Raw genomic sequence first — 20231 nt, forward strand, 5'->3', positions numbered from 1 at the left:
AGTTAAGACGTAACCAGTGCGTTTGGTTGTTTTTCTCATAACGTCAGAAGAGAAGTAAGCGATGCAGAGATAGAGGGTTGAGCGGACAGTTGCTCAAGGTAGAGAGGTCACTACTACACGTGAGAGTGAATCGACCTCAGAGGATGACATATCCTGGACAGATTAAACAGTTGGTCATCTAGCTGCCAGGAATATGAGTGAGAACCAACCGGAACATGAGGTAGGAATCTCACTAAGGAAATCATTTATGTTGTCCTTGTTATGCTGCTGTGTTGAAAGTGATGGCCAGAATGCTCATATAAAAATTAGAGTCTAGCATTTTTTTTCTTATTTTATTGTTTGCACATGTCATGTGCATGCTTTAAAATGCACTTATAATATATGTATAACTAGGCTGATACTGGAGTTGGGCTGAGGACTGCTGCAGTTTTACTTCAGTTTGACTAGTTTCACTTCAGAAAACTATCAAATCCACACTTTTTTATCTCAATGCTATGTAATCATTTTGATTATCATGTTTTAACAATTAAGCAAATGAAGTCAGATTTGGAATTATAGTTCATACATGCCCATGCCACAGCAATACAGATCTATAACCTTAACGGATCGACATACAATTATGTTGACACAGTTGCATCCTCTTTTCCCTTGTAGCTTCTGCCATTACCTCAGACGTCATTCGCTCAGCCACCACCGCCAGACCACCCCATAGGTCCTCATCCGAACCAGCTGCTTCAAGCATGCCTCACCCAGCATGATCTCCCACTCCACCCACCGTCAGAACCAGGCTCCAGCCCCCAGAACAGGCACCGGCTCCCCAACCAGAGTCCGAGGTGCACCAACCATCGGAGGCTCATTCTTCTTGTCCTCCTAGGTTCTTCACTGTGGGCCATCGTGCTGGTCCTGGTTTACTATAGTCAACAGGATGTTCAGACACGGAGCAAAGAGACCACGCACACTGAGAAAGGTGTGAAATGTTGTCCTGTCTGGTCATGTGGGCTTCTTTAGTGCCACTGACCAGAACAGGACATTAACAATGTTAGGGGTTTGGTTCCCACTGAAGTCCCCCATGTTGAGAATGAGTGCGCTCACAGTACACCAAAACACATTTATGTATTCATGTTTAAATATAGACTGGGACTATTGATTGTTGTCTTACCTGCATTATATTGTAGTTTTCCTGTCTGATGTTTTCTTCCCCCTTTCCCACAGTTACTCAGTGTCTCTCCAAAGCTTGTCAGAGGGCCTCAGTCCGGTTGACTACCGCTGTGGACCCCTTCACCCACCCCTGTGATTACTTCTTGATTACCTGTGGGTCTGACAGACCTTGGCCGACCACCAGGGGGGAACAAAGAGACAAAGGCCCTCCCCTGAACTTACAGATACAACAGAAAGGAGCCGAGATGAGAACAAAGAAAAAAAAGAAGAATCCGGATGGAAATATGAGAGGAGAGGAAACACTGGACAGAAAGACTGCATTGATGCGGTATTTCCAAGAGGCTTTGGGTAAGATTATTTAGAAAATTAAGTTTTTTACATTTATTACTCAACCCTGTCACAGAAAAAGGACAGAAGTGAAAGTGCTGAATTCACAGAAGACACAATTTGACAACTGCCATTGTGAAACATGCTGTTGGAATGGTTAATGGACGATTCTAAAGAAACGCCGTTACCAAGACGTTGAGGCATTGCACCTCTTTTCTGCCCTCTATTGGTAAAAGAATAATTACTGCAGATTAAAAAAAAATAATGACCAATTTGCACATCTCTAGAGGCTACTAGTATATGCTTTTTAAACTATACTATTCTATTATTTGTAAAAGTGGTATCTGTTATCAAGTCTGAAGCTCTTGAATTCAACCATCTGCCAGAATCAAATAGCACGTCTGGTTCAGCAGTGCAGAAGGTCAAGGACTTCTACCGTTCGTGTTTGGACACCAAATCCATAGAGACTGCTGGGGTGGAGCCCTTCCTCACACTGGTGCAGCAGGTGAAATGCTTACAGGACTATGGAGATGTTTTGTTTGAACTGTGCTTGCTGTATTTGTATGTATTAACACATATACACCATGACCTGCTCTCAGCTGGGAGGCTGGGGAGTATCAGGCCAGTGGAACCATAGTGACTTCAACTCCACACTGAAGGTTCTCATCAGACATTACGCCTCCTTCCCGTTCTTCAACCTCTATGTGGGGAGAGACCCCAATGAGATCCTCCGTGGGTCCGACCGGAAATACATACAGGCCAGTATCCCGCAAATCATGTTTGGTGGTTGGAGAGACACACCTGCGTGCGTAGAAACGCAGGTTGTTTCTGACAGCTTGAACTCTATTGCCAACAGATAGATGAGCCTGATCTGTTAATCCCCAGCGCATGGAACAACAAGACGAAGAAGTCCATCGCTAAAACTCAGGTTTCTAAATAGTCTTCAGGAACATTTTGGGCACCAGCATACTGATGTCTGTGTTGTACATGTCTGTCCTGCCCTTGTGGGTTGATGGTCTAGCCCTGGTTCTGTTTCTCCACAAGACCTTGATGCCCTTCTTGGAGTTGTGCCAGAGGTACCTGGCTCTCCTTGGAGCTCCCTCTGACAGTAACATCGTCCACGTGGGTATGTTCATCTCTCTGTCCTCTGAGCTGGCCGTGGCCACGTCCCCTCTGTCCTACCGCCTGCTGAACGGACAGCTCTACCAGCGCATCACAATCAAAGAGCTGGCGGTATGCTCGCCGTTTTTCACCTCATCCACACTCACTCTATACGTGCTGTGGGTAACATCAAGTGGTTGCAAAGAGCGAGCAGACAAGACCAGAAGCAGAAAACCTTTTTAAATTCAACAACCCAAAATAATGCCCTTTCCCTCTTTACTCCCTCCCCCCTACATTTCACTCCCATGATAAGTGATGCAGTCACATACCTGTGATTGACAGGCAAGGTGGATTCACCACTGTAGCCATACAATGTCTATGGTTGTCATTTGTGTCCACACAGAATCAAGCTCCTGTCATTGATTGGCTGGGCTGCCTGCAGGCCGCCTTCCACCCCCGCCCTGTTAGGCCAGAGGACCATGTGCTTCTGCATAACCTCCCCTACATCGTGCAGATGTCCAGTGTCATCCAGAAGTGGCTGACAAAGCATGAATTGAGAAGCAGGTATTATTGGAGTGGCCCGGTGACTACCCCCCCTGCCCCTTTCAGCAGACATATCAAACATTTCGATTCATATTTTTTAAACTGGCTGTCCTTCTTCTCTTCTGTCTCCAAGTGGTCCACTGCGCACCTTCATGTTCCTCAACCTTTTGCACACATTCACACCTGCCCTAGACTCCCGCTTCAGGGAGACAGAGAGGACGTTTTACCTGGCCTTGGGACACACTGTACCGGTGAGTCAACAGCATTATCCTATTCTTCCACCATCAACATTTTAGGAATGACTATGAGCTATGTTAACAAGTAAGACACTGTACATTTTAAATTGGATCCCCTATAACAGGAAGTTCCGCGCTGGAAGCATTGTGTCATGGAGACGGAGAAAGGATTTGACACTGTTCTCCCCCATATTCTCACGGACATGGCTACACACCAGAAGGTGAGGGCTGCATCGGAATCATCCATCTTTTGAACTTCCTCACGCTGATTAGGACGGTTAACTGACTTGAGTCACTCAGCATGAAAAGTATTTTTCAAGTCAAACTTTTATTTGTATTATTTGTAATAATTAAGCTAAAACAACATAAAATGAGCGATGCCTAACACTGTTTGTAGCTGACAAACAGATTATCTGGAAAGTGAATGGTTTGGTCCTGTGTCAAAGTTGAGCAAGAGACCTGACAAAAGAAGTTGGTTGAGACCACCATCAGCGTGTATCTCAGTGTGTGCGTGAGGCATTCTAGTGTGTAGCCCTTTCCGTACACATTGTCTCCAGAAATGTGCAATCATATTACATTATATGTCTTCAATACTCACTGACCTTTTGTTAACAGGCAGAGGAGATGCTTGAGAACATATTTTCAATCTTCAAGACCAAATTCAATCATCTTGATTGGGGAGATTACAACTCTCAACAGTCTTTGATGAAAAAGGTAAATTTACACCACAATTAATCCCTAGCATTTGTTGAAACTTAAATCTGCAAGTTAAGATGTTTCCTTTGCTCTGTAGGTCCACTTTCTCACACCAAGACTCTGGACTCAAACTGAGAGCAAAAGAGAAGCTGAACTTGACCTACTTTTTTCCAAGGTAGAAATGTGTTGAATATATGCCATGACAGAAAGAGAGAGATCTGTTTGTGTATATATATATATAATCAAACCATAATTTGTACAAATATTGCTTCTTACAACAGGTTATTGGTTCTATACATTTAGAACAGACTAGAAGGATTTTTTATTACCTGGGTAAACCTTTATAATAGCGTTCAGTCATAAGCCATGAATAAGCCTTTAGTTAATGATGAACTATTCATTTAAAACATTATATGCATTTGTAGATGATTAGCCTGCCAACCACCATCAGTGGACTGTACCAACTGCTAGGCTGACCTTCCATCATACATCTGTGTGGACACTCCCACTTGTGATGTCACCAGAGGGTCGATGTTGACATGGCTAGTGATGGCTAAACATCAACATCACATCTGGTGGTAACGTGAGGGCCCTTTAACAAAGCCCTTATTGATCATGTGTATTAATGTTTTGTTAATGACAAGTTCATCAATAACTAAAGGCTTCTAAATGAATGTTTGGTTAAAGATTATTTCATTGTTAAATAAAGGCTTATGGCAGAATTTTTATTTGAAAGTGTAACCATTACTCTGTCGCTGACTCTTTACTTGTATTTAGGTGAATATTAGCACAGGCAGCTACTTCTCAAACTACATCCAGCTGCTGGATCTGCAGCGACAGAGACGCAACCGCCTCTTCAACCAGACCCAACAGGACGATATGTGAGTGCTCTCTTGTCTTCAACTTCAATTCTGAAATGAAAGGAAAAAAGTATTATATTTTGTCAATACATCTTCTTTTCGCCACTTTTCAGTTTTTCTGTCAGACCATTTCTCTCTGGCAATGAGGTTATATTTCCTATGGGAATGTTTGTCCCTCCATTTTTCCACGCAACCTATCCCAGGTAGGAAAATATTCTCACAAAGCTCTCACCCAATCTATGTTTTTGGTCATATCTTTATTAATTTAGATATACATCGCATGTTGTTGTTGTTGTTTTAACAGGGCCATGAATTACGGTATTTTAGGTATCTTCATTGCCAAAGACATCTTTCATCTTCTTCTACAAGACAGTGAGTCTCATGTGTCCACTTTATCGCTGCACAAAGTGAAGTCATGCCACTGGAAGGATTCCTCAGTGGAATCAGTTATTATAGGCCTACCAGTCTTTCACCGATACAGAGTTGTGACTGCTGGTGTTCCCCACAGACCCCGCTCTGAGCGAGGCGGGGACAGCGATGGCCGAGTGCGTGTGGGCTCATTACCTCAGCACCACCGGGCGGGCCGGCGGAGGGAACGCCACGGTGCTCTCTGCGTTGCAGCGGCGGGAGATCTGGTTGCAGTATTCTGCTCTGCAGGTGGCGTTTCAGGTCTGGAAATAAACACATTCGTCTTATTATGGTCCATCGAGAGTCTGTGGGTTTTGTTTTGGATAATTAATGTGCTCATCTGGACCGTCTTCCTCTTCTCTAAGGCTTATCAGCAGAGTCTACAGACACAACCCGAGGATAGCGCTCTATTGCATCTCTCTTCCACACATCTGTTCCTCACTTCATTTGTCCAGGTAGAATAACCATGAATTGTTATGTGTAGGCCTACTACATTTCCTCACTTTAGCTTTATAATGCAGTCCTCCATATAGGCCTAAAGAAGTGGTGTCCCTCTTTCAGGTTGACTGTGATACTGAGCCATATGGTGACTCCATGCCTCTGGAGCCCTCCTTCTTGATAACGGTCCTCTGCTCCACCTCCACACTGTGCCCTGCAGCACTGGAATGCCCCTCAAAGACTAAACTGCATTCATTAAAAGCATGTTTACCACCTTCTTCTTAAGGTCAACACGAATGATTCTCAGATGCAATGCCTTATTTTTTTTATTTGCTGCTGAAAATATGATTATTGTTGATGATTGTTCTAATATGTCAAACTATAGGTATAAGGAAAATGACAACTTGGAGATCTTCAAATGTTGTATAATATGTTTGCAGTTCAAGATAAATGTAATAACCTTATTAGAATGATTTTTACAAGGTGACCTATGCATGATGTTTAATTAAATGGTAGGCCTAGTTAGGTCTACATTGTTGTTCTACGTATCTCGCTGCTTGGGAACACTGATTGAGGAATTATTTTTCATTAAAAAGCACCATAGCAACGGTTGTTTGTGTTTGTACCATATCTCTAACGGTATTTCAACTAACCGTCAGTTCAGTTCAGTTGCTGCCTGTCCGTCGTTCCTCGGAGTCTTCTACATTGTTTTAATGATGGCAGGAGTGAAATCGACCCGCAAGGTGACCCAAAGGGCCAGAAAAAACGTCCGTTTCAACCCGAAAGGAGTCACGGACAACAAGAGGAAGTCACGGAAGACCACACCGAAGAAACGGTCGAGCCCGCGGCGGGGAGCGGTTGGCTCTCCGCGGGGAGAAGGCCTCCTGACGGCAGGGCCTCAACGTAACGGTCCCCTGCGGAAACCAAGATCTACCATCAAGAGGAAAACCAACAGAACCAAGGGGGTCTCCAAAATTGCACTGCCAAGTAAGTACAAGTAAATTAAGGGTCTGATACTCTACATTCGTAGGCTATTTAAGGTATTGGATTTTTTTTAAATCATCCTATTGTGTGTTACATAAACGAAATGTAAATTGTATTTTTCAGTATGGATTACTAATATATATATTTTTTGTGTCCTATATTCCCGATCTTCTAGAGACTCCGGTGCGTGTCTCCTCCAAGGCCAGGTCCAAGGCCGGGTCCAGGGCCTCCAAGACAGCGGCGGGCGGGCGGCGTCTGCCCGGGCTGCCGCAGCTCATCCTGCGCGCCGCGCTGCATAGCGCGCAGCCCGGCGGCATCACCATGGCAGCGCTCCAGCATGTGCTGGCCGACGGGGGGTATGACGTCAGCAAGAACAACGCCCGCGTGAGAATGACCCTGAAAGGGCTGGTCGGAAAGGGGGCTCTACTACACAGAGCCGGGTCCCGCTACAAACTCAGCACGGTGATTGTTATACATTTGTAAAAAAAAAAAAAAATGTTAAGTTCATTATTGGAGTCGAGCCGTTTGAACAGTGCCCTTATTTGTCGTCTCTTGTTTTGTTTTCAAGAAAGGGGCAGGTGAGAAGATGAAGACGACAGCCGTGAGAACTACTACTAAAGGCACACTATCTGGTCGCAGAGGTGGGAAAGCCATCAAAGCTTCCAAACCAGCAAGCAAGTCAACCCCACGCAGAAAGCCAGCCAAACAAGCCAGAAAGTCACCCACTAAAGTCAAGAAACAGGCAGGCAGAAAACCCATGCGAGCGACCAAGGCAAAGAAACCAAGAGCCCGTAAAGGAAAGACCACTCTGAAAGCTCGTAGGACCAGGAGCAGTTAACCAGCTGACTTCTCAAACAATGTAAAAGAAAACAATAAAAACAATTGCAGTTGAAGTTTTCAGGACTAATAATTGCTAATGAGTGGGTGCCTAGAAAGTTAAGATGTACTTATTTCCTAACCTCACGTGTCTATACATACAGCCTATCCCTTTTCCATTTTAGACCTACAGCCTATAACTTATTTATAAGCAGATTGGATAGAATGAATGGACACACAGATCTCAAATGTTTAGCCCTTTAACTGTATACTGATCTACAGTCAGTCCAGCAAGATAATAAAAAAGTACTCAACCAACATATCTGCCAAACAAATTGAAACTGAGCTCAGATTACATGCAAGTATCTCTGATGGTCCAAGGTCGGGAGGTGGCAGAATAACACCACTGTAGACATTATGCCTAAAAATACCATATCAAACTGTACATATTACAATTCATGACAAAACAGGTTATATAGATATGGGATATATAGATATATATCTTGTGCATGGTATCAGTTGGAAAATGGATGTACATTCCATACAACAATTCTGTCCCAGGGTTATGAACGTGTTCAGATAGTGGGGCGGTCATCTCTATAGGTGAGGACTGAAAGCAGGTGCTTGCGGAAGTCTTCCATGTTCCTCACAATACACCCCAGACCTCCTCGAAGGCAGAGCACATCTTGGCACAGGTCAGCGCAGCGGAGAGGGGGTAGTTACTGATGGACACCGTCTTCTCTGTGTAATCCACATTTACCTAGCAGCAAAGACAACAAAATATACAGTTTACCACCAGGAAACAAAAAGGTAAACATGGAGAAAAAGGCTTGCACAAATTCTATGTTTTTTGTGCTCCCGATAGCACCCACGATGAAACGACGTGTGATGAAGCGGTGAGGACTTTGTTCCCACACATTATAGCGAGCAATTGCACTATTGCAAGTGGACTTGGTCCAAAAACCCATTCATATAACAAATGGAAGACTATAAAACAAAACGCCACGCCACAAATCTCCCGTCTACTACACAGACAATACGAGCGAGTAGGAGAAAGATTAATAGGGACGATGAGTTCATGAACGAAAGATTCTGCACGTACAGCTCCATGTGCAAAGGCTCCGATCACGATGGCAGCAGGGCCCTCCTCGGGGACCACGGAGCGGGAGCACACCGCCTCTCCGGAGGTGAAGGAGGTGGAGATGCGCGGGCAGCCCGGGGGGAGGTGGTCCGACACTGGGTTCCTGATCATCTTCAGGAGCCGCTGGGAACCGTCTGCGGCCCTCACACTGAGCTTGTGCAGCAGCTGGACTGGGAAGGAGTAGAGTCACAATGGGAGGATTAGCACTGTGTCATTTCAACACTAATCATGGAAAAACATACATCTACTGTACTTTAATATTGTAAGATTAAATAGAATTACATTTATTAAGTAGATTGATCTTTATAAGTTGTTGATATTCCACTTCCCGTTCTTATTTTACAGCTGTACACCTACATTTACAAAGTTAGCCGTCTTATCTTAAACACAGGGGGAGGAGTGAAAGTGCGGAGGTGGTGAAATAAGAGTTGACAATATTCAAGAGCATTCAGAAATGCCCACATTGGCATTATAATTGCAAGTATCAATTGTTTTGGTGCATAACTACATACAACCAAAAGCGATTGGACAAATAATATTTTAATAGCCTTACCCATTAGTCCACAGAAGCGATTAAAGGTCCTTGGGATGCGGGTCTGCGGATTGATTTCTATCAAGGCATTCCTCGCTGTGTGGATGTAGACCTGCAGCAAGCCTGCTCTGTTCAGCGGGCTGTCCATCAACATCAGAAGGCACTGGGGAAACGAGATTGAGAAAATGGGTTGTAATGGAAACTGATATAGCGGATTGAGTTGTAGAGAATATTTAAACAGCCATTACCTGATGAGTGATGTCTGGCCTTATTGTTCCTGGGTCTCTGCCACTTTTTATAATCATATTTTTATGCTGGTCACAGTTCATTAACTCAAACGTCTTGCCAACCTGCAACACACAACCAATACAGTAGCGTTAATACAAAAAATCGCTGTGGTTCTCTCTGTGGAACCACTTCCTGGAATGATTTAAAGAGCAGATGGCCACGGCGCACATTGTAGTGGATCACAAACCCTCCACCGCGGGAGTCATTTACCTTGACGGTTTCTAACGTCGCCCCTTCCAATATGACGACTAAGCGCCTTTCTGCCATGCGATCATGAAGACTACGCATATGTTTGGCTGGCTTTGGTTCATATTCGTCCAAATGTTCAAGACCACGCTTATCCCCACTGTGGGCAGCCATCGTTCTTTATTTTCTGCGTCGCAAAGTTCGGCGTCACGTAGAAGAAGTTTACGTTCGTGCGCGCGCGCGCTCCTGCACTGGGCTCCCGTTCTCCACGAGTGTGTGCGGCGACGCACGGTGAGGCGCGTGAGTCCCTACCGTCGCGTCAGGAGAACGCGCCGGATATACTAATGCAGCGTGTTGAGAAAACTCGCATGTGTTGGTTTCTCTCCGTCAACCACAGTTCATCATTATAACAGATCGGATTAAACATTAGACATATCGGTGAGTATCTGAGCATTTTTGAGCAAATAAGCAGGGAGCACAACAACAGCATCGTTTGAAGTTATATCTCAATCACTTTTTCATGAATTCCCTGCGTTGGCCTTCTGCACAACTGCGATATCCCATGTAACGTTATAAAATGTATGAATTAATTGATCTCGGGTTTGTATATTTAGATGGAATTTATATGTAATAATACACATGGAATATATTTATCGTTTTATAATTTTTGAGAAACCGATATTGGGTATGTAAATGTGGTTGTCACGAGGGAGAGCACACTGACTTTTTCTTAACGTTGTTAAAGACATAGAATTGAACGATGTGGAAACTAACGTATACATCCATTGTAAGTAACAAGTGCATCTGGGTTGGCTCAGCTTAACCTCCTTGTTAAAGACTTGTTGATTTGTTAACCCCCCCTTTCACGCTCTGATGGTTTTTTGTACCCTGACTACTTGTGTAGTACACAGCCAGCCACAATGGGTAGGAAGTTGGATCCGAATAACCAGGTGAAGAGGGGGCCTGGGAGAAAGTCCAGGAAGCAGAAGGGAGCCGAGACTGAACTTTCCAAGTTTATCACAGCTGGTATGTTATGACATCAATCAACATATTAACTACTGTGAATGCATTCTGCAAGACGTGAGATGTTAATGTTCTTGATGGGGATATATTTCACCATTTGTAGAAGAGAGTGAACCAAAGCGCCGCACGAGCAGAGCCAGGAAAAGGTAAGAAGTACTCCACAAAAACAGTCGATATCTAAGATGTACATTGTTCTCCAGTCTAAAGTAGTTTTCATTATTTACAGAGCTGTAAAAAGAGCACTTGACCCCAAAAAGAACAAAGATGTTACAGAGCCAACGTCACTGAAAGGTAATGGATTATTTTGATGTCTTTATCCAGGATGTTAACCAGTTGTAATTTTCAGTTATTACCAGACTATATAGCTGGTTTAGTAAACTCAAATTACCAATTTCATAAATGTGGACAAAGTGATAATTTCTACAATAAATAAAACAGGTGCATGGCTTAAGCTTAACCGATGATTATTTATTGAAATAAACACAGAATGATATATATATATATATAATTCTAAAATACCCGGGTGCCATTGGGGTTCTCTGGTCAAAGGATTCACTGATGAAAACAAGGATTGGTTGAAACCTGCCAAAAGAAAGCGCAAGATCGACACGCCTGAAAGTGAGGACGACAGCGATGAGATGTGGGAGCAGGAGGAAGAGGAGGAGGAAGAAAAGGTGGAGACAAAAAAGGGAAAGAAAACAGTAGCCGCCAAGATGGAAGTAAAAGAGGAGGAGGAGGAGGAGGAGGAAGATGAGGAAGACGAGGACATGAAGGACGACTATGGAGCAGCCGAGGAGAGCAGTGGTGAAGAAGCGGAGGAAGGAAGCGATGAAGAGGAAGTATGTGGATAACCATTTATGTCATCATGGCTGTAAGAGTTTACAATGCACATTGCAAGTGTATACCATGAATAAATGCCTAACTGTTTTTTCGTCAATGTTTTTAGCTGCTTCCCATCGAACGAGCAGCCAAGAAAGAGAAGAAGATCAAGGCAGCCATGGGAGTCGGGAGTGACTCTGACTCTGATGACAGTGACAACGAAGTGGCCGCTATGAAAGAGGAAGAAGACGCCGATGAGGACGATGCTATACAAACAAACATTGAGGAGATGGATAAGTTCAGACTACCTGGAGAGGAAGAGCTCCTCAAGGAGAGTAAGTAGCCAAAAATGTCTGCTCAAAATCCTCTTTATAACCCCCCCCCCCCACTCAAAAGGTTTACCCAAGTTTTTCAAATGATTGTCAGTTTTTTAAGTGGCTTTGGTGTTGCCTGCAGGTGTCACTCCCCTGGACTTACAGTCAATCCACCACAGAATCAAGGAAAACGTTGACGTGCTATCTAACTTTGCCGCCAAGCGGGAGGAAGGGAAAGGCCGAGGAGAGTACATCTCTCTGCTGAGGTCTGACCTCTGCACCTATTACAGCTACAACGACTTCCTCATGGAGAAACTCATGGACATCTTCCCAGTCTCAGAGGTGAAACATCAGCCGTTAAATAGATCAGATATGGTTTTCTAAGGATTCATGGATATTCATGTGAGGGATGGATCAAGCTTCCAGCCGACCCAGTGGACTGAACCAGCTGGGGGTGTGATGTTCTAACCATCATACATCTAAGTAGAAACTCAAACACATGATTTCCCTTTAGGGTAGATGTTGGAACGGCTAATTAACATCACACCTGGGAGTAAAAAAAGAGGCCCTTTAATGGACATTGAAAAATGAAAATTGAGTTTTAATTTAATATTTGTGCCTGGCTTGTAGTTGATCGATTTCCTGGAGGCCAATGAGATCCAGAGACCAGTCACCATAAGGACCAACACCCTGAAGACCAGACGGAGAGACCTGGCCCAGGTACACCCCCGTGCACCGGCTCTCCTGGTTCACCCTGCTGACACACGACATCTTTAGTCTACAGGTTGTTACCAGCTCTAATGAGTTTACTTTTTCTCTGAAAAGGCTTTGATCAACAGGGGAGTGAACCTTGATCCGTTGGGGAAGTGGTCTAAAGTGGGTCTGATCATATTCGACTCCTCCGTGCCCATTGGTAAGTTCAAGTATATTGACATTTGTAATATGTGTCGAAAAGCCTTCTTATAAACCGGAAAGCTGTGTGAATGAATGTTTGCAACCATCGACTCTATAACGCTGATATTAAAGTATTGGATGCATTGTTGTGATTGTGTACACATTGGCAGTACATGTATGAAACGGCCCACTGGGACCATGTCTCTCTCCAGGTGCTACTCCAGAGTACCTGGCTGGTCACTACATGCTGCAGGGGGCCTCCAGCCTCCTCCCAGTCATGGCCCTCTCGCCCCAGGAGGGGGAGTGTGTGTTGGACATGAGTTCCGCCCCTGGGGGCAAGACGACCTATATCGGTAAGTTCATATCCTAATCACCATTTTTTTATATATATGTATATATATATATATATATGTGACATGGAAGCCCTTCTGCCAGGCATTTATTAGCCTACAGACGCTCCACCGCCAAGTCTATTATTTAATTGCACCCAGATCCCTGTTTAGTCCCCGGCCAGCCTCTGTCGTATTGGGTGGTGCACATATGGAGTCCCAGAGTTGTTTGTTTTAACAGCTCAGCTGATGAGGAACACGGGGACCATCGTTGCCAACGACGCCAACGCCGACCGACTAAAGAGTGTGGTCGGAAACGTCCACCGTCTGGGTGTCACCAACGCCGTGATCTGCAACTACGACGGCAGGCAATTCCCCAAGGTAACGCAGTGTTGGTTTGTATTCCACGTGTGATTGTTCTTTTGAGCAGCAATACAGTATATTAATGAATTATTATTTATATTTAGTTATAATGGATGTATTTAGAGAATGATGGCTTATGTCCTGACCATGTCGTGTTGTGAAGGTAATGGGGGGCTTCGATCGAGTGCTGCTGGACGCCCCGTGTTCAGGCACCGGGGTCATCGCCAAAGACCCCGCTGTGAAGACCAGCAAGGTACGCAAACAGCCCTCCTCGCTGGTCCTCTATCGATGTCAACAGAAGACATCCATGTTGTATGTATTGCCGTCACGATGGTTTGTTTTGTGTTCATGTCGTAGGATGAAGCAGACATCCTTCGCGCCGCCCACCTGCAGAAAGAGCTGCTGCTGGCAGCCATCGACTCTGTGAATGCAGACTCTGCGACAGGAGGCTACCTGATCTACTGCACGTGTTCCATCATGGTACGTTGATATGGGAACAGTTCAAGGGTAGAATATGAAAAATGTCTGCAAGAAATATCAAAGAAGGACGACCCATGATATAATTGTGTTGACTGTTGTGCTTACATTATCTCAAATGGTTTCCAACTATGTTGAAACACTGTTGAAATGTAACACATTGCGACTTTAATAGTAGCATAGTACAATAGTAGCATGGATCACGGATTATATGTAATACTGCAGGAGCTGATTATCATTAGCGATTTAGTTGTCATGTCTAATTTGCCCTTTTAGACTGTACCAGTAATTAAGGGCTATACAAATTAATGGAATTGAATTTGTTTATGCTTATTTTACCAATGCCATCTCACCTATTTTTTGTACTGGTTATTTGAATATAGGCTTGGATTAGATGTTTTGAGTTAACTAAATGTATTCATGCAGGTGGAAGAGAACGAGTGGGTCGTAGATTACGCTCTGAAGAAGAGAAATGTCAAATTGGTTCCCTCTGGACTAGACTTTGGCACCGAAGGCTTCACCAGGTAAGATAGAATAGGACGTCATGTACCGTTTAAAGGAATATCTGTTCTCTAGTTTCCAACTAAATAATGGTGTTCATGTTAAGGTTCCAGGAGCGCCGATTCCATCCCTCTCTTCGCCTCACGCGCCGATTCTACCCTCATTCTCACAACATGGACGGCTTTTTCGTGGCCAAGCTGAAGAAGTTCTCCAACTCCGTTCCCGCTTCAGAAATGGAAGAAGGTAACAGATGTGCAGTCAGGATAAAGTAATCCATCTTTCCTCTGGGTATTGTGTCAAAATGACTAAATCTCGTGCCTATATCTTTCCAAGGAGACGAGGACAAGACGGAGACCTCTGAGTCCGTAGCGGTCGCAGGCAGTGCTGATCAGAAACCATCCAAAAGCAAGACCGGCAAGGTCCCCGTGAAGGCGGCCGTCTCCCCCAAGAGCCAAACCAACGGCGCAGTGGCCAAGAAATCACCAAACATCCCAGCTAAAGGTCAGAAGGACCAGAGCCCTGGACCGAAAAAGGCCAAGAAGGCCAAGATGGAGGCAAAGCGCGTCAACGAGGGGGAAGCCAACACAGCAGAATCTGGCAAAACGGAAAAAAAGAACGAGAAAAACAAGAAGTCACCCGTGAAGAAGAAGACCAGATTGGGCAAGAATAAATTCAATAAGTTGAAGAGAGCGCTTCAAAAGGAATGGAATGGAGAGTGAAACTGTTTAATACGTCAATGTGTACACGATTACGTAAGACTTTTTAAGAGCTGTTTTCCCTTCTCAGGGTGTAGAAGTATCGTCTGAAATGTTGTCAGATGTCCTCTGGATTGAGCAGCTTCCTGACTTGCATTATCATAGGGACACAATTTATCAATGAGCTCAGAAGCCCTACCTTTGTATCTTTACAGAGATCCCCATCCATTTATAATCTATTGTTTGACTTTATTTGTTTAATTATAGTGAGAACATAGGTGTACTGAGGCAATAAAATATTTACCCATTTCTTTGGCAATATGCTTTTAGGAGTCTTACAATATAATATGGTCTTGTTTTGATCATACTAAACCCTTTAAAGATTATTTGAATTATGGAGCGATGTTTTTGCATAGGAAATGGTTCCCATTTGGCACTAAAACATTTATACATATTGCCAATTGTTTCAGAACAAGTGCTTGCATGAATACACAAAAAACGTAGCCAATGTATACTGAAATTATTTGTTTTAATAGCAAAAGCCAGAAAACAAGTATTTTTCAATAGTGTTTGTACAGTGCACGCACACATACAGAAAATAAGTAACTCCCAACATAACTTGATTCATGTCAAAAGCCCTGTTTCTGCTACCCAATCACAACATTAATGTCACAACTCCATCAGCTGTTTTCAGTTTGACAGAACCAAGACTATTTCACTCCAAAGGGTCTCTAGTAAGGACCGTGCCCATATTTGTACACTGCAAATGATGCCAGATAAGGACCAGTAGCAAACATTTGGTGAAGGCAAAGTATGCATCCTACATGTACAAATTATGTTCAGTGCCATCTACAACTATATGGTGTGTCTGACGGTTTTGCAGAGGCATTTGCAGCCACCTCAATGCAAGAGCTTAAACAGTTCAAATGTCTAGACTAGGAAAAAGAGTTGGGTCTATTAACGGGGTAAACAAAACGATACATTTTATACTGAATATCAACTTATTTTATGTCAAACATATGGGAAAGAATTTTGGTATATTTGTACATCTTTAGGAAAATACTAGCTACATACTGTTGATAAAGCTTGAGTATTTCATATAAATATTGAATTTCTTAATTAAATCCCACTGCCAGCATAATACATATATAAACCTATTCTGACTAGTAACATTCAATATTAGTGGCATGAAGCATAATACACATGGAAGTTTTGGTTTTTGCAAAACGTTTCCAGTTCAGTTTCCAGTGCACACAAATAATAGCTGCAACCTCAATGGCAGCTAATAGCAAACAGTATAGGATGGGGAAGTGCTCTGTTGTCTGCCAGACCCTAAGGTTTCCATTTCTATGGAAAAATATATGGGTTATCCTCAAACTAATGGCAACTAACCTACCATTATGAAGTGCATCGATTACGTCAAAACAAGTAACGGCTCTTTCTGCCTTTCACTCTCACAACCTATAGATCAGATAAATGTTGCATTCAGGCACAGATGTGAAGCTTTAGAAGTGAACAGCTTCAGACCTACAAGCTGACGGAGGGTCAGCCGTTTCATCTAACCTCTGAAATGGTGAACAAAACAAGAATGCGGAGGGAAACGTGTCTCTGCTTTTGACTAGGATCACATGGGCAGCAGGTGGTCGTCTCTCTCCTCCTGCTCCTCTTCGTCCAGGGGCTCTGTGGCCACGCCCCGGTAGGTGGGCGCCTCCTCTCGCGGCCGTGACCGGCACACAAAATCACAGCCGTCCTGCCGTGGCCCGAGAGGGGTTTGGGGAAACATGCAGTTAATCCTCAGGATCACGGCGGCGGCTGGATCATAATCATAATCATACAGATTTATGTCCATTTCTGGTTAATCCATTTCTGGCCCTCTGCAACATTCAGTCTGAAATATATATATATATATATATATATATATATATATATATATATATATATATATATATATATATATAGATCTATATAGATATAGATATAGATATGAATTGTCTTGGGGTCAGTATGTCTCAGACCCACTGGCCAATCTTAACGTTTAACGTTGTCATATTCCTTAAACTACTCTGCTATTCTAAGCCTGACATGTACGTTTTTTATAACGTATTTTATTTGTGTTGGCCTGCCAATGACTACATGTAAATGAAAGCAACGTTCTGAGGGCATGTACGCTTTGAAAACACTTTAAACAAACAGCTGTGTACCGCTGTGAGGTTTCCAAACTCCTGCCAGAAGGCGATGTTGGGGAACTGCTCCATGCCCTTGGCTCCGACCACCAGACGCTGGTACAGGAACCCTCCGATGAGGTACGCTGCCAGCAGACAGATCCCACTGCGCAGACAGAGAGGTGGTTTATAATCAATGAATATCCTCCTCCATGTCAAACATGGGCGTTAGAACCTTTAAATATCGTCACGGTACCACTGCTTACATGATTATTATAATGGTACCGGTGCTGATATGGGATTGTACCACCGGGCACAGCTCCCTGGAATCCAGCTCAAACAGGTAGAAGCAGTCGTTCCGCTCCCGGTCTTCTGTGATCACGGTCAGCTGGCTCTGAGAGAGTGGGATGAAGAGACGGAAGAGACAGAGAATCCGTTACATGGACAGGGGTAGTGGCAGACAGCCCATTCATATTATTTACTTGTTGTGTAATCGTTTAACAGGGCATATAAAACACATAAAAACACTTTTCGTATCTCTTACTTTGTCCGCGTTCTTGTCACAGGAGATCATCACAATGGCTTTTCTCAACTCCTTTGAGCAATGGCTGTCGTACCCCTCCCCATTGCTGTAGATAAGCATTACCCAGTCACCTGCAGGAGACCGGAACAACAGTAGGCTTAGAGATGAACTGGGAAAGGGAAAGAAACTGCTCAAAGATGATAGAGGCCAGTAGATTGTTTACCATTGACATTGTGGCCACGAATAGTATCAACTGGAAAATCCTTGACAGATCCTTCATTTAACCCAAAGTATTTTTTATCTATTTTTTATGTAACCAAAACGTGTAATTTAGATAATTTAGAACTGATAATTCTGATAATTCCAGCTGAAACACTGGGTTCAATTGCTTTTTAAAGTCATCTATACAATGTCAACTTTTAGTGATCCCTCATACATTTGAGCCTGAATATCCTGTTTTTTTGGCTGTCACTTCAGCCACTGGACACAACTACAATCACCAGCAGCGTCATTGTATTCAGTTGAGGGATGAGCAGAGTGAAGTGGATCTGTGATTTAAAATCACAAGGCATAGATTGTCAAGGCATAGAGAGTTTTAAAGCGAGTGACTAAAACCAAGTCACGCAGTAAAATACGCCTAAAACAAAAGTGAACCGCTCAGTGATTTTGGAAGCTGCTTAAACCTGAAAAACAAACATCATCACTCATACAGTATACCTTTAGTGATCATTTCTCCATTTTCTAATACTCACTTCCTCCAATAGCCTTTGTCGAGTTGTACCTGCCGACGATTATCGTCTGTTTCTGTCCGCCGATTTCTTTCTGGACGACCCCGGCCCCTTTGACGCCATCCGCGTCCCCACACAGCTGGATCACATACGTGTAGTTGCTGTCGACTGTCGTGAAGCTGTTGGCCCGGCAACAAACCAAAGGGACAATAATCACAGAGATTAGTGTGAAAAGGTAACAGAGACTAGATTGTGAGTTCATGCGTGTATGATTTATTAATTAAAGTGATTCAATGTATTGCACAGGGCTAATCGGTTGTAGTGCACTTATACAGTGAGTAACGTGGCAATCTATTCTGGCATTTACAGACATTTACAGCTATGCATAAAAAATACAACAGGCAACACAACACTGATTTTCAAATTGGAACGTAGAAAAAGAGAGCACCTACTTTTTTCCGGTCAGTGGCTCCAGCCTCCTAAGGACACTTCGCTCTGACACAGACTCAGACAGCAGTATACATTTCGTATTGTTTTCAGGAGCCGATAACCCACTGCAAAGGACCAGGGAAACTGCCAATGTCCAAATAAGGACAGGCACAGTGTTGGGTCCACATGACACCTGGCAAAATACATGTTTGACTGAGGAAGACGTACAATATGCTACTTTTTCATGAGAACAGCAAATACGTTTAATGTATTGCTCGAATTAATTAGATTTCACAGGCATTCAGGTTTGTACATACTGCCTATTTTTTAAACAGTCACGCCTACACATTGTATTGCAGCACATGCGGAACCAAACTAACTCAGACAAAGGAAGCAGGAGTCCATGAGTGCAACACAAAAAAGACTAAATACTTTAAATAAATGTTCCCAAAAGTAATACAGAAGCTAGTGAGAATGCATGCATGTGATGCATCAGACACGATTAATCATGAATTTACATGTTTATTACTTTAGTAGTATTGACCTGTATAGGAAAAATAACCCTCCAGAGAATAGTTAAATCTCAAACAACTTTGAGAACACGTACCTTCATGGATTCTCGTAGATTGAACGCCAAACTATATTAGCAAATGTGTTCAAGTTATTTCCAATGGTCCCCAATTGAGAACTATGTCAAGTCTGCTCAAAGCTAGCTTCCTTGACTTGGTCTTCAGCAGCCGCGAAACGTCATCGATCGGTCTCCTTCGTTGTCAGGCAAGTAAGTATTTAGGTGGCGATATATTTCGACTAATTAACTGTGGTTATAAATTAATATTTGTTCTGTAAGAAACCCCCCATTCATCACCATGCAGACTGTCACACACTGGACGTTAGCGGACGAGGAAATACCCGAGCGCGGAAGTGAAACTAAACACAAGCACGTGACTGGACGGCAGTGTTGCCAGATTGGGCCAGATTGGGCGGGAAATTTGACCAAATCTGGCAACACCGCTGGAGGGACGACCGCGTCCAATGAGCACGTGTGAACCGATCCACCGCCTTGTAAGTCCAGTACGATGCATAGCATAGGGGGTTCTGTAAACAACAAAACATGTCCAATTCCTTTCTCTTCAATTTCCCTGTTTACGGTTGAACTTGGAGAAACGGCGTGCGTCTGTGTTGTGTTTACATGAAGAGCCGCCAGGGGGCTCTCCGAGAGTGCTTCGATGCGGCTCAACAGCGCCACCGTTTGGACAGACA

The 20231-nt window shown here is 43.6% G+C and overlaps 5 protein-coding genes across 8 annotated transcripts; 3 read left to right on the forward strand and 2 right to left on the reverse strand.

The window, feature by feature from the left end:
• Positions 1-70: 70 nt before the first annotated feature.
• kel (Kell metallo-endopeptidase (Kell blood group)) lies at positions 71-6308 on the forward strand. 4 transcript variants are annotated; one of them, XR_014636759.1, is made up of 18 exons: positions 71-220; positions 655-967; positions 1213-1506; positions 1872-1990; positions 2085-2243; positions 2342-2413; positions 2530-2718; positions 2990-3150; positions 3263-3380; positions 3491-3586; positions 3981-4079; positions 4159-4236; positions 4839-4942; positions 5035-5124; positions 5249-5293; positions 5430-5590; positions 5695-5784; positions 5891-6017. XR_014636759.1 is itself a non-coding variant. In XM_084471963.1 (18 exons), the coding sequence occupies exons 1-18, from the start codon at positions 194-196 to the stop codon at positions 6050-6052; spliced, it is 2400 nt and encodes a 799-aa protein (XP_084328089.1). In that variant the 5' UTR covers positions 71-193; the 3' UTR covers positions 6053-6308. The 4 variants fall into 4 exon arrangements, 2 of the variants coding, with proteins under 2 accessions (XP_084328089.1, XP_084328090.1); XR_014636760.1 differs by having other exon boundaries at positions 5430-5578; XM_084471963.1 differs by having other exon boundaries at positions 5226-5293; positions 5891-6308.
• A 175-nt stretch (positions 6309-6483) lies between these two features.
• On the forward strand, positions 6484-7595 carry LOC311351809 (uncharacterized protein; the record flags this gene model as incomplete). Its single annotated transcript, XM_084471945.1, has 3 exons — positions 6484-6754; positions 6927-7213; positions 7320-7595. 3 exons carry the CDS (start codon positions 6484-6486, stop codon positions 7587-7589), a joined length of 828 nt encoding a protein of 275 aa, XP_084328071.1. The 3' UTR covers positions 7590-7595.
• A 218-nt stretch (positions 7596-7813) lies between these two features.
• Positions 7814-9888, reverse strand: emg1 (EMG1 N1-specific pseudouridine methyltransferase; the record flags this gene model as incomplete). Its single annotated transcript, XM_084472001.1, has 5 exons — positions 7814-8327; positions 8670-8878; positions 9262-9403; positions 9489-9590; positions 9739-9888. 5 exons carry the CDS (start codon positions 9886-9888, stop codon positions 8214-8216), a joined length of 717 nt encoding a protein of 238 aa, XP_084328127.1. The 3' UTR covers positions 7814-8213.
• Positions 9889-10057: 169 nt separating this feature from the next.
• nop2 (NOP2 nucleolar protein homolog (yeast)) lies at positions 10058-15434 on the forward strand. The gene is made up of 16 exons (XM_084471965.1): positions 10058-10152; positions 10619-10740; positions 10841-10883; positions 10964-11028; positions 11287-11576; positions 11684-11891; positions 12013-12212; positions 12501-12590; positions 12696-12783; positions 12977-13117; positions 13335-13474; positions 13620-13709; positions 13814-13936; positions 14360-14457; positions 14541-14677; positions 14768-15434. Exons 2-16 carry the CDS (start codon positions 10635-10637, stop codon positions 15151-15153), a joined length of 2205 nt encoding a protein of 734 aa, XP_084328091.1. The 5' UTR covers positions 10058-10152; positions 10619-10634; the 3' UTR covers positions 15154-15434.
• Positions 15435-15645: 211 nt separating this feature from the next.
• m6pr (mannose-6-phosphate receptor (cation dependent)) lies at positions 15646-19875 on the reverse strand. Its single transcript, XM_084471996.1, has 7 exons — positions 19579-19875; positions 18995-19164; positions 18567-18721; positions 17836-17945; positions 17558-17685; positions 17331-17457; positions 15646-16879 (listed from the first exon to the last, which is right to left on the reverse strand). Exons 1-7 carry the CDS (start codon positions 19582-19584, stop codon positions 16754-16756), a joined length of 822 nt encoding a protein of 273 aa, XP_084328122.1. The 5' UTR covers positions 19585-19875; the 3' UTR covers positions 15646-16753.
• Positions 19876-20231: the final 356 nt, after the last annotated feature.

The sequence above is a fragment of the Micromesistius poutassou genome (assembly GCF_964030765.1).
Source record: "Micromesistius poutassou genome assembly, chromosome: 8".
In the NCBI taxonomy this organism is placed as follows: domain Eukaryota; kingdom Metazoa; phylum Chordata; class Actinopteri; order Gadiformes; family Gadidae; genus Micromesistius; species Micromesistius poutassou.

Bases quoted from the DNA above. Each gene is read 5' to 3' on its own strand.
- kel (XM_084471963.1), top strand. From the start codon at position 194: ATGAGTGAGAACCAACCGGAACATGAG. The intron at 1,991-2,084 runs GTGAAATGCTTA...ACCTGCTCTCAG, and splicing joins TCCTCACACTGGTGCAGCAG to CTGGGAGGCTGGGGAGTATC. The intron at 5,785-5,890 runs GTAGAATAACCA...TCCCTCTTTCAG, and splicing joins TCCTCACTTCATTTGTCCAG to GTTGACTGTGATACTGAGCC.
- nop2 (XM_084471965.1), top strand. From the start codon at position 10,635: ATGGGTAGGAAGTTGGATCCGAATAACCAGGTGAAGAGGGGGCCTGGG. The intron at 11,892-12,012 runs GTAAGTAGCCAA...TGTTGCCTGCAG, and splicing joins GGAAGAGCTCCTCAAGGAGA to GTGTCACTCCCCTGGACTTA. The intron at 12,213-12,500 runs GTGAAACATCAG...CCTGGCTTGTAG, and splicing joins ACATCTTCCCAGTCTCAGAG to TTGATCGATTTCCTGGAGGC.
- m6pr (XM_084471996.1), bottom strand. The intron at 17,946-18,566 runs GTGAGTATTAGA...GGTCTCCTGCAG, and splicing joins GACAAAGGCTATTGGAGGAA to GTGACTGGGTAATGCTTATC. The intron at 17,458-17,557 runs GTAAGCAGTGGT...CTGTCTGCGCAG, and splicing joins GGTACCATTATAATAATCAT to TGGGATCTGTCTGCTGGCAG.